The sequence below is a fragment of the Misgurnus anguillicaudatus genome, chromosome 24 (assembly GCF_027580225.2).
Source record: "Misgurnus anguillicaudatus chromosome 24, ASM2758022v2, whole genome shotgun sequence".
Lineage (NCBI taxonomy): Eukaryota > Metazoa > Chordata > Actinopteri > Cypriniformes > Cobitidae > Misgurnus > Misgurnus anguillicaudatus.
Genome location: NC_073360.2, coordinates 29,269,326 through 29,281,968, shown reverse-complemented (window position 1 = coordinate 29,281,968; position 12,643 = coordinate 29,269,326). Strand labels below are relative to the sequence as shown.

Here is a 12,643-nt window from a genome sequence, read left to right as displayed (position 1 = left end):
ACTGAAGCATTGCTGTCCTAAAAATGTTAATTAAATCTTATTTCCTGTTGTGTCTTTAACATGGTTGTATGGACTTACTTTTAAATTTTTAAATGGCACAAAATTCATGACTGAATTAAATAAACTTGATTTAATTTTTATAATTATAATTTACAACAAAACAACATTAATAATATAAGAGCTTAAACCTTTATGACATTTTATTATTATTTTTAAGTACGTTAAGTTTTATCAGTTCTTATTTAGTGAAAAAGCTTAAGTAATCATAATATTTACACAAGTGATTATCGGTATTCCTTACAACATGTCTTGAAGTTAAAGTTTTTTGATTAAAATTTACTTAGTTTTTTAGGACTATGTGCATTTAAACAGTTAAATAATCCAAGAAAATATTTAATAAGACTTACTATTCCCACACAGTTCATTTTGTACACTGAAAAAAATGATTCATTCAATTTACTCAATTTTTTTAAGGTAAGTGGTTGCAATCAATTTATTTAAGCTACATTTATACAAAAAAGATTAGTAAAGTAAAATAAAAAATAAAAAACTTTTGTTTAAATGTAGCTTAAATAAATTGATTGCAACCACTTACCTTAAAAAAATTGAGTAAATTGAATGAATCATTTTTTTTCAGTGTACCTGAATTAATTGTGTATTTATTTATCATTTTACTTAGGAAAATCTAGTTCTCAATATATAATAATATTACTATGTAGAAATGTAGGGTCAATCTAATATATTCTACTAAAACAAAAAGTTCCCTTTTTTTTTAGAGAGGGCTAGGTTAAAACATTACACAAGAGTCAACATAATTTCTTCTAATTTCATCATCTGTTGTGTGAAACTATAATTTGTAATAGTGATGACATTGCATGCTAGAACCAGTGCTGAAAAGAAGAAACATGCAGTATAAATTTGCACATGCACCCAACCTTAAAGCAGGTATTTACATTGAGAGGAGGAGCCAATCTGTTCTTTAGCAGAAAAGCTGCACAATCATGTGAGCTTAAATGTGATGACTACTGTTGTTGATGCAATGTTTTTTTGAATCTGCTATGAGGTGATAGAAAGTAAATGTGTTTTTTTGTTAATCCTCCAGCCAGGTAAAGCATCTCTGATATTTCAAGTGTGACAAGATCCATTAAAGTCTCAGTAAGTGTAACAATTTTTTATTGTTTTTAATTGACCTCTAGGCTGTTTGGATGGCTAGTTAAGATCTTTTAAATGCACAATTGCTTGCTGGGATAACTATTTATGAGCCTCACTCTAAAAGTTTATTTCAATTTCACAGCTGAAGGAAAAGAAGATTCCAGGATGACTCAAAGTGATGGAAGTCAGAAAATACTAACTGTTCTTTCATGGAACGTAAAAGGATTTAATCGGAAAAGGTCCAAGGTCCTTCATCAATTGAGTCTCTTAAATGCAGATGTGGTGTTTCTCCAAGAGACTCATGTGGGTCCAGATACAATCTATTCAACAGGAAGCATCAAGATCGAATCTTTACAAGGAGATTATGCCATGGCGGTATTCACTGTATTCAAAGGAAGGGCACGTGGAGTGGCTGTGCTCTTTAAGAAGAACCTTGACTTAGGCGGTTTCACAGTTGATGGTGATAGCAAAGGAAGATACATTATAATCTCATGTCAGATTTCAGGGCATGATTTTGTGTTTATTAATGTGTATAACTCCAATGATGAAAAATTGACGTTTACTGAATTCATGTCTTTGTCTACCCAAATCCCACCATCGGCTTTTCTCATAATTGGTGGAGATTTTAACACCGTAATGGATTCTGATCTCGACAAAACATCAAATTTAAGAAACCGAAGTCACAGAAAGTCGTACGATGCTCTTGGGAAGTTTTTGGAAACTTTCAACTTGGTCGATGTCTGGAGGTGCGTTTACCCTGAGGTTAAAAAATTTTCATTTTTTGATGTGAAAGGACAGTCTAGACTGGACTATCTATTTTTACAAAGTCATAAATTAGCAAGTGTTACTGCATGTAGCATTCATGAAAGACCACAGTATTTAGATAAAGAACATTACATCTCTGATCACGCACCAATATCAATTCAGATTCAAACAAATGGTCCAAAATGGCAGCTGGATGCTCTATTCCTCAAAGATAAGACATGCATGGAAAGACTCTCGTGTATAATTAAGTCAATTTCAGCATTAAACACTAAAAGAAAAGGCGATCTTTGGCCAGGAGTGAAGATCAGGCTTTTATGCGAGGCATCAGCATTGCAAAAAGAAAAATCTGGATATTCAGAAAGGATGCAAACCTCTGAACTTCTTCATGAGATGGAATATATGGAGCAGGAAGGTACGGTAGATGTAGGTCTAGATTGTCTGAACTCATTTGCATGTATGAAAATCACTGATATAACATCATCTTTACTTTTCCAGAGTTTGAAGTATCTGAACTATACACTGAGGCACATCATACACCAAATCTTCAGAACTTCCTGAATCATTTACACCAGACTGAGAGATTTGAGGACAGAAAATCAACACTCAGTACTGTTCTTACTGAACCTCTTTCAAGGAAAGAGATTCTGGCTGTTATACTCTCACTTCCTGACTGTCAAACTCCAGATGGACTAACAGTGTATTTCTACCAGCACTATGCAAGTATAATCATTGACCTTCTACAAGCTTTTTTCAACGAAATCCTTGACCTCAAGCCGAATAAATGCACAGTTTATGACGAATCACTGAGCCAAAACATTTATGATCATATATACAGCCATAATATTCAGTATCACTGCAGTCCAGTTACAGTGATGGATGTTGATTATAAGATTTTGGCCACAGTTTTGGCAAAGAGGTTGAGTAGTGTTATTGAACACATTTTAAATCCAGGTGAAGGTAAACCCCACATTTCTGTTCAAGACTGCACTTGTGCCCCTAATGCAGCTGATAAAAATCAGATGCTGATTGTTTCATTACGAGTAGATGCAAGTTCACTTAAATGGTCTCATTTGTTTAAAAGCTTAAGGTTTGTGAACCTACCTGAAAGATTTATATCAGTATTGATGCTGTTATTGACTGAAAGAGATGCAAATATGCAGCACACCAAAACAATTTCACCGCATTCTCAATTGCAAGGTTTGAACATGGGATGTCCACTGACTCCTTTACTAATAAGCATTTGTCTTCTCCCTCTAATTCACTCTGTTAACCTTGAGATAAGGCATTTGGGACCCGAAATTCAAGGAGGGAACCTACACTCAATAATTGACAAAGACAAAGCCGTCATTTTTCTTTCCAACACCAATGAAGCATTAGAGAGTTTTGAACAGATGCTGCAAGATTTTACAGAGACATCAGGATTTATTATAGATGAAAGACAATCTGAGGTGTTCACAGCAGACCCCTCTAGATTCAGTTTTGGCAAAGTCTGACCTATATTGCTTAAGAGGATGGGCAATAGATTTGGTGGACTTGAGACATTTTAGCCTTGTGCAGTAGACCTTTGTTCTGCTAGGTGTTGTTTACAGACCTATTTGCTAAAAGCAAAGAATCTGATAATTTAAAAATCTTTTTATTCTATTTATGTTTTAATTTATTATTTATGTTTTCAATAAATATATTTAATTTTTTGCATGAAAATGTCAAATGTTTAAATTTGTCTTTTGTGGTGCTTGAGGCAACAAACTTTAAGTTTTTAAATAATTTTATATTTGTAGTGTAGTGGCGTATAACCCAAGTTGCTCATTGTTGGTTTCATGTCGATCTATGAACCCATCAGGGCATGTTCCCAAGGTGTATGAGTTAGTGGTTGCTCATTGGTTGGTTTCATGTAAATCTGCGAACCAATCAGAGCATGTTTCACAAGGCATAAGAATCGTAGTGGTGTAGCGCTCGTGTTTTCACGATTGTATTATTATATTAGGTGTGTGGTGACTCCCCGACCTCTGCAGGCGATCTACCTCTTTGATGTGACTTTGTATTTTTGTTTTGCTTTGTTTACATTTTTTTCAACAATACTACTGTTATTTTTCTATTTGTATAGTGTATATTAAAATAAAGAAGCTATATTTTTTGGTAAATTATTGTTTGTGTCTTCCTCACCCCATCCTTGACCATTGGACCTGTGTGCCTTAAGATTTCCCGGTTGGCGTAGTCAGGACCTTAGTATTTTCTTCCCAGTCTCCTGAGGATGCGTATAAATAGCACGAAGTGTAAAAATCATGCAATACATATGATACGCCAGTCCTTCCCATTCACTTAAACGCTGCATCTTTTTTTGTTGTTTTATTTATTGGTTTCTCAATTTTTTTCTGTTTTTTAAACCATTTTCGCTTGGGTTTAGGGTTAGATTTTAGATTTGCTTAATGAGGTTATTTAATATACAGGTTTCTCCATGTTTTTGTCCATATTTAAGCCATGGTCGCTTGGAGTTGGGGTTAGAGTTGGGGTTTGGGTTAGGATGTAATTTTTATATAACAAAAAGTTGTTCTAACCCTAAACCCAAGCGAAAATGGTAAGAAAATAGCAAAAAAATTGAGAAACCAATAAATAAAACGACAAAAAAAGATGCACCGTTTAAGTGAATAGGAAGGACTTGCGTATCATATGCACGCCAAAGTGGAATTTGGCATATGTATTGCACGAGTTTTAAACTTTGTGCTATTTATACGCATCTTCAGGAGACTGGGCTCGTCTTTTTTGATATTTGTAATTCCATATGCATTGAAATATTGTAATTCAATTTGTAATTCCATATTTTTATTATTAGTTTTGTTATAGTGTCCAACTATAGGTAGGAACAACATTGGAAATTATTTTTCCCCTCATTAATATCATGGGGCAGTTTCCCAGACAGGGTTTAGATTAATCCAGGACTAGGCCTTAAAGGACAAGTTCAGTATTTTACACTTAAAGCCCTGTTTTCAGATTGTTTATGATGAAATAGAACAGTTTTGACTGAAATTTGGACACATGATGCTGGCCCGAGAATTTTCGGGTGTTTGTTCTATCACCTCCCACCTCTACAATGGCTGTATAGGTGCACTGGAACAATCCTTCCTAAAATGCATTAAACTTTCGTTTAAAAAGACGTGAAACTCATCGAGTGGTCAGGGGTGTTCACTGATATGCTCACACAAAAATCGCCGCAAAATATGCCCTCCAACAGCTGTTTTACCATTCGTTGTAAAATTGGGGACCTATTTTTCCAAACGTCTCACACCCGTACATTCTTCAGTTGAGAGCTTGAATAATAGACACTCCAGCCCAGTTGGTAGCAATAAACCGCCTTTGCCAATTGCAAGAATACAAAATTCCCGGCCAGAGTAATACTGTACCTCACAGCACATCTAATACAAGTCAATGGAGTTGGACAAAAACTACGATAAAACCTGTTGGAAAGCATCTTTTGCAGCGATTTTTGTGTGAGCATATCAGTGAACACCCCTGACCACTCGATGAGTTTCACGTCTTTGTAAATGAAAGTTTAATGCATTTTTGGAAGGATTGTTTCAGTGCACCTATACAGCCATTGTAGGTGGGAGGTGATAGAACAAACACCCGAAAATTCTCGGGACAGCATCATATGTGCAAATTTCAGTCAAAACCGTTCTATTTCATCATAAACAATCTGAAAACAGGGTTTTAAGTGTAAAATACCGAACTTGTCCTTTAAATATATTAGGACATTTAAGTAGTTTTTAAACAAACATACCTTACAAAAAACACTACTGGTGTGCATCTTGGGACAAAACAATGACAATGTTTTAGCAATATCGCTTGAGTAGGAGTGTGATATAGCTCTATATTATCAAGGCTGCGATTAGGCCAGAGGCACGAGGCCGCAGGGCTGAAAAGGAGGAACATAGAAATGTGCACATGCTCCCAGCCTTAAGGCAGGTATTTACATTGAGAGGAGGAGCATATCTACCTGTTCTTTAGCAGAAAAGCTGCCCAGTCATGTGAGGTTAAAAGTGATGACTATCATTGATGTAATGCTTATTTGCATCTGCTTTGAGGTGGTAGGAAGTGTCTTTATTGTTGATATATCCTCCAGCCAGCTGAAGCATCTCTATGAAGTATCCAGTAAGTGTTACAATTTAAAAAAATATTTAATCTGTAATTTATTGAGTGTCTCAAAACTTTAATTTAATTTATAAGAAGTTTGTTATTGTATGCGTCAATGTGAAAAACATTTAAAATGATGAAACTTGTAACTTGATATGTGGCTATCCGGATCCAGTTCTTCAGGTTCTGCAATTCACTGAATCATTGTTTACCTACAGTGGACTTCTAGGCTGTATTTGAATGGCTATTTGAGATCTTTTAAATGCACAATTGCTTGCTGGGATGACTATTTTTGAGCCTCACTCTAAAAGCTTATTTAAATTTCACAGCTAAGGGAAGAGATGATTTCAAGATGACTGAAAGTGATGAAAGTCAGAAAATACTAACTGTTCTTTCATGGAACGTAAAAGGATTTAATCGGAAAAGGTCCAAGGTCCTTCATCAATTGAGTCTCCTAAATGCAGATGTGGTGTTTCTCCAAGAGACTCATGTGGGTCCAGATACAATCTATTCAACAGGAAGCATCAAGATTGAATCTTTACAAGGAGATTATGCCATGGCGGCATTCACTGTATTCAAAGGAAGGGCACGTGGAGTGGCCGTGCTCTTTAAGAAGAACCTTGACCTAGGCGGTTTCACAGTTGATGGTGATAGCAAAGGAAGATACATCATAATCTCATGTCAGATTTGGGGGAATGATTTTGTGTTTATTAATGTTTATAACTCTAATGAGGAAAAAATTAAGTATACCGAGTTCACCTATTTGTCTACCCAAATCCCACCATCGGCTTTTCTCATAATTGGCGGGGATTTTAACACCGTAATGGATTCTGATCTCGACAGAACGTCCAATATAAGAAACCGAAGTCACAGAAAGTCGTTTGATGCTCTTGGGAAGTTTTTGGAAACTTTCAACTTGGTCGATGTCTGGAGGTGCGTTTACCCTGAGGTTAAAAGATTTACGTTTTTTGATGTGAAAGGACAATCTAGACTGGACTATCTATTTTTACAAAGTCATAAATTAGGAAATGTTACTGCATGTAGCATTCATGAAAGACCACAGTATTTAGATAAAGAACATTACATCTCTGATCACGCACCAATATCAATTCAGATTCAAACAAATGGTCCAAAATGGCAGCTGGATACTCTATTCCTCAAAGATAAGACATGCATGGAAAGACTCTCGTGTATAATTAAGTCAATTTCAGGAATAAACACCAAAAGAAAAGGTGATCTATGGCCAGGAGTGAAGATCAGGCTTTTATGCGAGGCATCAGCATTGCAAAAAGAAAGATCAAGATATTCAGAGAGGATGCAAACCTCTGATTTTCTTAATGAGATGGAATATATGGAGCAGGAAGGTACGGTAGATGAAGTTCTAGATTGTCTAAACTCATTTGCATGTATGAAAATCACTGATATGACATCATAATTACTTTTTCAGGATTTGAAGTTTCTGAACCACACACTGAAGCTCATCATACACCAAATCTTCAGAACTTCCTGGATCATTTACACCAGACTGAGAGATTTGAGGACAGAAAATCAACACTCAGTACTGTTCTTACTGAACCTCTTTCAAGGAAAGAGATTCTGGTTGTTATACTCTCACTTCCTGACTGTCTAACTCCAGATGGACTAACAGTGTATTTCTACAAGCACTATGCAAGTATAATCGTTGACCTTCTGCAAGCTTTTTTCAACAAAATCCTTGACCTTAAGCCGAATAAATGCACAGTTCATGATGAATCAATAAGCCAAAACATTTGTGATCATACGTACAGCAATAATATTCAGTATCACTGCAGACCAGTTACAGTGATGGATGTTGATTATAAGATTTTGGCCACAGTTTTGGCAGAGAGGTTAAGTGGTGTTATTGAACACATTTTAAATCCAGGTGAAGGTAAACCCCACATTTCTGTTCAGGAATGCATTAGTGCTATTCAAAGAGAAGCAGCTGATAAAATTCAGATGCTGATTGTTTCATTAAGAGTAGATGCAGGCTCGCTCAAATGGTCTTATTTGTTTTATAGCTTAAGGTTTGTGAAACTACCTGAAACATTTATATCAGCACTGAAGCTGTTGTTGACACAAAGAGATGCAAATATGCAGCACACCAAAACAAGCTCAGTGCATTCTCAGTTGCAAGGTTTAAACATGGGATGTCCACTGACTCCTTTACTAATAAGCATTTGTCTTCTCCCTCTAATTCACTCCGTTAACTGTGAGAAAAGGCACTTTGGACCCGAAATTCAAGGAGGAAATCCACAGTCAATAATTGAAAAAGACAAAGCCATTATTTTTCTTTCCAACACCAATGAAGCATTAGATAGTTTTGAAAAGATGCTGCAAGATTTTACAGAAACATCAGGATTTATAATAGATGAAAGACAATCTGAGGTGTTCACAGCAGACCCCTCTAAATTCAGTTTAGGCAAAGACTGACATATATTGCTTAAGGGCACGCTCACACTATCCAAACCAAACAGCACCAGGCACATTTGAATCCCCAAAACCTGGTTTGTTTGACTAGTGTGATTGCTCTGTACCGTGCCTGGGTGCGGTTTGGTTAATTGTGTCCTGGCCGGCCCAAGAGTCCACTTGGGCTCAGGCGCAGAACACGCAATGTGATCACAAATTGTGCCAACTGTTCAAAAGGAGAGACGTCAATTGCGCGACCACATCACCTTCATCTGCCTTCGTTAAAACTTTTTGATGTGCGCACCAGGGTTTGGTGAATGTCTCAGCCACACATGCGACAGATCAACTAAGCAAGTTGATAGGCATGTGAGAGGGCTGTGTGTCATCATGCACCAAACGACTTAGAATAAAAAACATAGACTTAACATTACGATGGGCTCCAGTGTTAAGAGAGCGTTTTACTTCCTGTTTTCTTCAAAACAATCGCATCCTAACGAAAACGTGCCCGAGCTCAAAGTACAGTGTGAGTGCGTGCTTCTAGGGGAGTAGAGAGGGGGAAAATTGCGCATGATTTAGGTATAATATGAGTGCGCCCTAAAAGAATGGCCAATGGATTTGGGGAACTCAATACATTTCAGCTTTGTGCAGTAGATGTTTGGTTTGTTCTGCTAGATGTTGTTTACAGACCCATCTGCTAAAAGCAAAGAATCTGATTATTCAAAAATGTTTTATTTTTGCATACCCTCAAGATTATTTTTTAAGAAAAATCTTTATTGTTAATATTACGTATTAATACGTTTCAGAATAATATATGTTTTTTGTACTATTTTGTATACATTTATGTAAAAAATACTTTAATGTGAATTTTTTTATTTCATGTTTTGCAAAGATAATAACAGCAGTTTAAACTTTAAACCAGAAGGGGCCGCACAAGAAACTAAAGCTTAGAGTGCAAGTGAACACAGTTGTTTTGTAGTCACATAACCAGCAGAAGGCAGCACAAGTAAATGAATGATAAACCAGTTGAGCAGCCTGGTTGTGTTGCTGCACCTTTGGGTGACGTGGAAGACAAATAAGTGACGTAACAGTTCCTGCTCATATCCTGCTTCAATAGATAATGAAGTGGTTGGGTGTACAGTTGTTTGCAAAGTTGCAGTGACCAAACTTCTTTCTTTACTCATACAAAATATCATTTAAAAAGCAGAGGTAATTGACACATACACTTTGTCTTTGAAAATATATATGAATGCAAAAGGGAAAGTATTTGATGTCAAATAAATGCACCCGGATTTTGTCGAGCATCTCTCTGATTCCTGTATCTGTATGCAAGCCAGACTCCCAAAATCTGAAAAGGGAAACAATAATTTTTTAATTCAGAATTTGGGACAAAATGTATAAATATCAAGGTAATTCTGTCAGCGCATCATGGGCATCATTGTTTTGTGCAACTTTGTTACTTTTGTTTATATGTCACTAAATAAGTAAAATATACTCATTCTGACTCATTGTGTAAAAATGAAATTGACAAAAACACTTTTTAAGAAACAAAGGACATCTTAGTACAATAGAAAAGCAATGCCCACCTCGGTAAAACTGAAAAACAGGCTGATTCCTCCAACAAAACGCAAAGCATCATCCGCATATGCTTGGATTATCACTGAACATGGCTCACATGTTAGCTCTTTGAAACAGGCCTGAGGTCAGATATAAATATAGAATTGAGAACAATATACACTGTATATCTTCATACAAAAAATATATATTTCAAAATATACAAAATGGCCAAAAATATGTGTGCTGAAATATATATTAAAATATGTTTACTATGAGTGTTTACCTTTTTTGGCCATTTTTTATTTTGAAGTCTATTTCAAAAATACATATATTTTAAAGTAATTATTTTCACGTGGCATTGGAAGAAAAACTTTGTATAAAACATAACATAATAATTTCAAATTAAATATATTTTCAACTGCAAAAATATACTCTTAGAATGAATGTGTTAAAAACAACACATTAGTGTTGATTCTGAGACAACACACTAAACGCGTTGTCCCAGAATCCACACATCTCTGTGTTATTATTGAAACAACACATTTTGTGTTGCTTTTAACACAACTTGTGTTTTATTTTAACACAAAATCAACACAAAATAACACATAATGTGTTAAAATTTCACATAATGGTTTAAAAGCTTAATGCACAAAGATTAACACATGCTTTTAAATTAACACATTTTTTAAATATATATATATATATATATATATATATATATATATATATATATATATATATATATATATATATATATATATATATATATATATATATATATATATATTTTATACATCCACTTTATACATTTTATAAACATTTTCATATTTTGGCCTGGAAAATTTATTTTTGCTGTATGGGTTGTAAAATTAGAAATTAATTTGTTGCCACTGAAATACATTTTGAAATATATGTTAATATTTGAAGGTTAAAATTAATATGAATTAATTATATGAAATTATATGTTTAATTAAGCTTTACAAAATGTATTTAGCATATATTTAAAAAAATATTTTTGGCTGGAGAAATTAATTTTTGCCGTATGGAAAATTTAACTGATTACAGCCTTATAACCAAAGATTTGAAATGTAAGTTTAATATGGGTAAACCAAAAAGTAGTCAACCCTATGTTTACAATACACTCACTGTATGACTTCATCTCCAGTCACGCTATTTGTTTAAGAGGTGTGAGAAGTCTTTCCAGTACCGTTTTAGAGTTATAGTGTTATTCAGTTGAATTAGGGCCTACAGTTTATGACCAAACAATGTCAGAATAATGGTTCTTACTGCTTCACACATCGTCCCATTTACGTTAACTTGATAGAAGTCACAGCAATCCAGTGAATATTCCAAATCCCTCTGCATGGATTCAGATTTATTCCATCCTATCTCCAGTAGAAGGTTCTGCAGGACAAAGCATTTGAATTTGAAACCACTTTTCTTGAGGAATGAGGAAACTTGTCGAATAAAGTCATACAAATAAGATTGTAATTACAGTACCTGTTGTTCTTTACTGATTGCCAAGCAGGCCAGTGATACTGAAAACTGCACAATGAATACCAAGAGAAGTATAATCATGTACTAAAGAGCTGTTAAGGTCCTTAATTTCTATCCAAAGCTGCAGATTATAAATTAAAGGATTTGATAAATGAATAAAAAACATAGTGTTAGTGCATTTATTCCAGTCTCTTATTTGTATATTATTTCTGAGAACTGTGCATGGGCAGTGAAATGTTCACACACACACACACACACAAAAAATGAGTAAGATATAATATAAAAAACAAAAACTTGAATTTATGATGTCTCTGGTTTTGAAGGATACAAAGAACAGGAGAACTTGATGATGCTTCAGAGCTCCACACAAACCCACAATGGCCACAATAAAGAGAAAGAATCCAACTGCAATGACAGCGACCATCACTTTAAAGCTAGAGACCAGACCGAACCATTTGCCCCATGCTGCCACGCCAATCATGAAAAGACTTAGCAACTAAGAGCAAGAAAACAGATCAAGATTAACCAACTTTAATGGTTAACAAGTGTTTGATGTAAATCCTTACAAAAGGCTTGACAAATTTAGAAATAAAACTCATTCATAATATAATTTCACTACAAATGAAATTAATACAATTGGTAAGTACTTTAATGACAAACATATTTGAGTATTAATAAAATATGCAAAATATTATCTACATAAAATAAATTCATCATAAATAAATTCTTATAGACTCACCACATAAATTATGTTCAAGACACAGAGGGCAGTTCTGGAACAAGCGAACCCACCACATGCCATGTTGAATTCTTAGTGTACAATCAAATCATAGTCTGCCTATATCTGTCTAAGTCTGCTTCAAGACAAGGAGAAAACTGTATGTGGAGGCTGTCTAAGATTTGCTCAGGTAGGCAACTTTAACGCTATTGGTCCATTCTTCACCTTTATGCAAATAAGCAAAGTCTTGACAATAAGGGCTTGCCTTGTATGTGTACAGTTAGGCCATATTAACCTTTTAATATAAAGTATTAAAGCTTTGTATTTGTCATGTCCAGCATTATTATTCTGCAGTATTTTAGACTGTAGTAATTTTAAATAAACTAGAAATATAATACATTT

General features: G+C 34.7%; 2 protein-coding genes across 2 annotated transcripts; one reads left to right on the top strand and one right to left on the bottom strand.

Moving 5' to 3' along the window:
* The first annotated feature begins 5,793 nt into the window (after nt 1-5,793).
* LOC141361607 (LINE-1 retrotransposable element ORF2 protein) lies at nt 5,794-8,708 on the top strand. The gene is made up of 3 exons (XM_073863158.1): nt 5,794-6,063; nt 6,375-7,409; nt 7,493-8,708. Exons 1-3 carry the CDS (start codon nt 5,955-5,957, stop codon nt 8,494-8,496), a joined length of 2,148 nt encoding a protein of 715 aa, XP_073719259.1. The 5' UTR covers nt 5,794-5,954; the 3' UTR covers nt 8,497-8,708.
* A 617-nt stretch (nt 8,709-9,325) lies between these two features.
* On the bottom strand, nt 9,326-12,421 carry tspan13a (tetraspanin 13a). Its single transcript, XM_055197024.2, has 6 exons — nt 12,263-12,421; nt 11,852-12,019; nt 11,527-11,607; nt 11,314-11,430; nt 10,056-10,166; nt 9,326-9,817 (listed from the first exon to the last, which is right to left on the bottom strand). Exons 1-6 carry the CDS (start codon nt 12,323-12,325, stop codon nt 9,743-9,745), a joined length of 615 nt encoding a protein of 204 aa, XP_055052999.1. The 5' UTR covers nt 12,326-12,421; the 3' UTR covers nt 9,326-9,742.
* Between the last annotated feature and the right edge of the window lie 222 nt (nt 12,422-12,643).

Bases quoted from the DNA above. Each gene is read 5' to 3' on its own strand.
- tspan13a (XM_055197024.2), bottom strand. From the start codon at position 12,325: ATGGCATGTGGTGGGTTCGCTTGTTCCAGAACTGCCCTCTGTGTCTTG. The intron at 11,431-11,526 runs GTACTGTAATTA...TTTGTCCTGCAG, and splicing joins CAATCAGTAAAGAACAACAG to AACCTTCTACTGGAGATAGG. The intron at 10,167-11,313 runs GTAAGAACCATT...ATCTGACCTCAG, and splicing joins ATGGGACGATGTGTGAAGCA to GCCTGTTTCAAAGAGCTAAC.
- LOC141361607 (XM_073863158.1), top strand. From the start codon at position 5,955: ATGACTATCATTGATGTAATGCTTATTTGCATCTGCTTTGAGGTGGTA. The intron at 6,064-6,374 runs GTAAGTGTTACA...TAAATTTCACAG, and splicing joins GCATCTCTATGAAGTATCCA to CTAAGGGAAGAGATGATTTC. The intron at 7,410-7,492 runs GTACGGTAGATG...TTACTTTTTCAG, and splicing joins GGAATATATGGAGCAGGAAG to GATTTGAAGTTTCTGAACCA.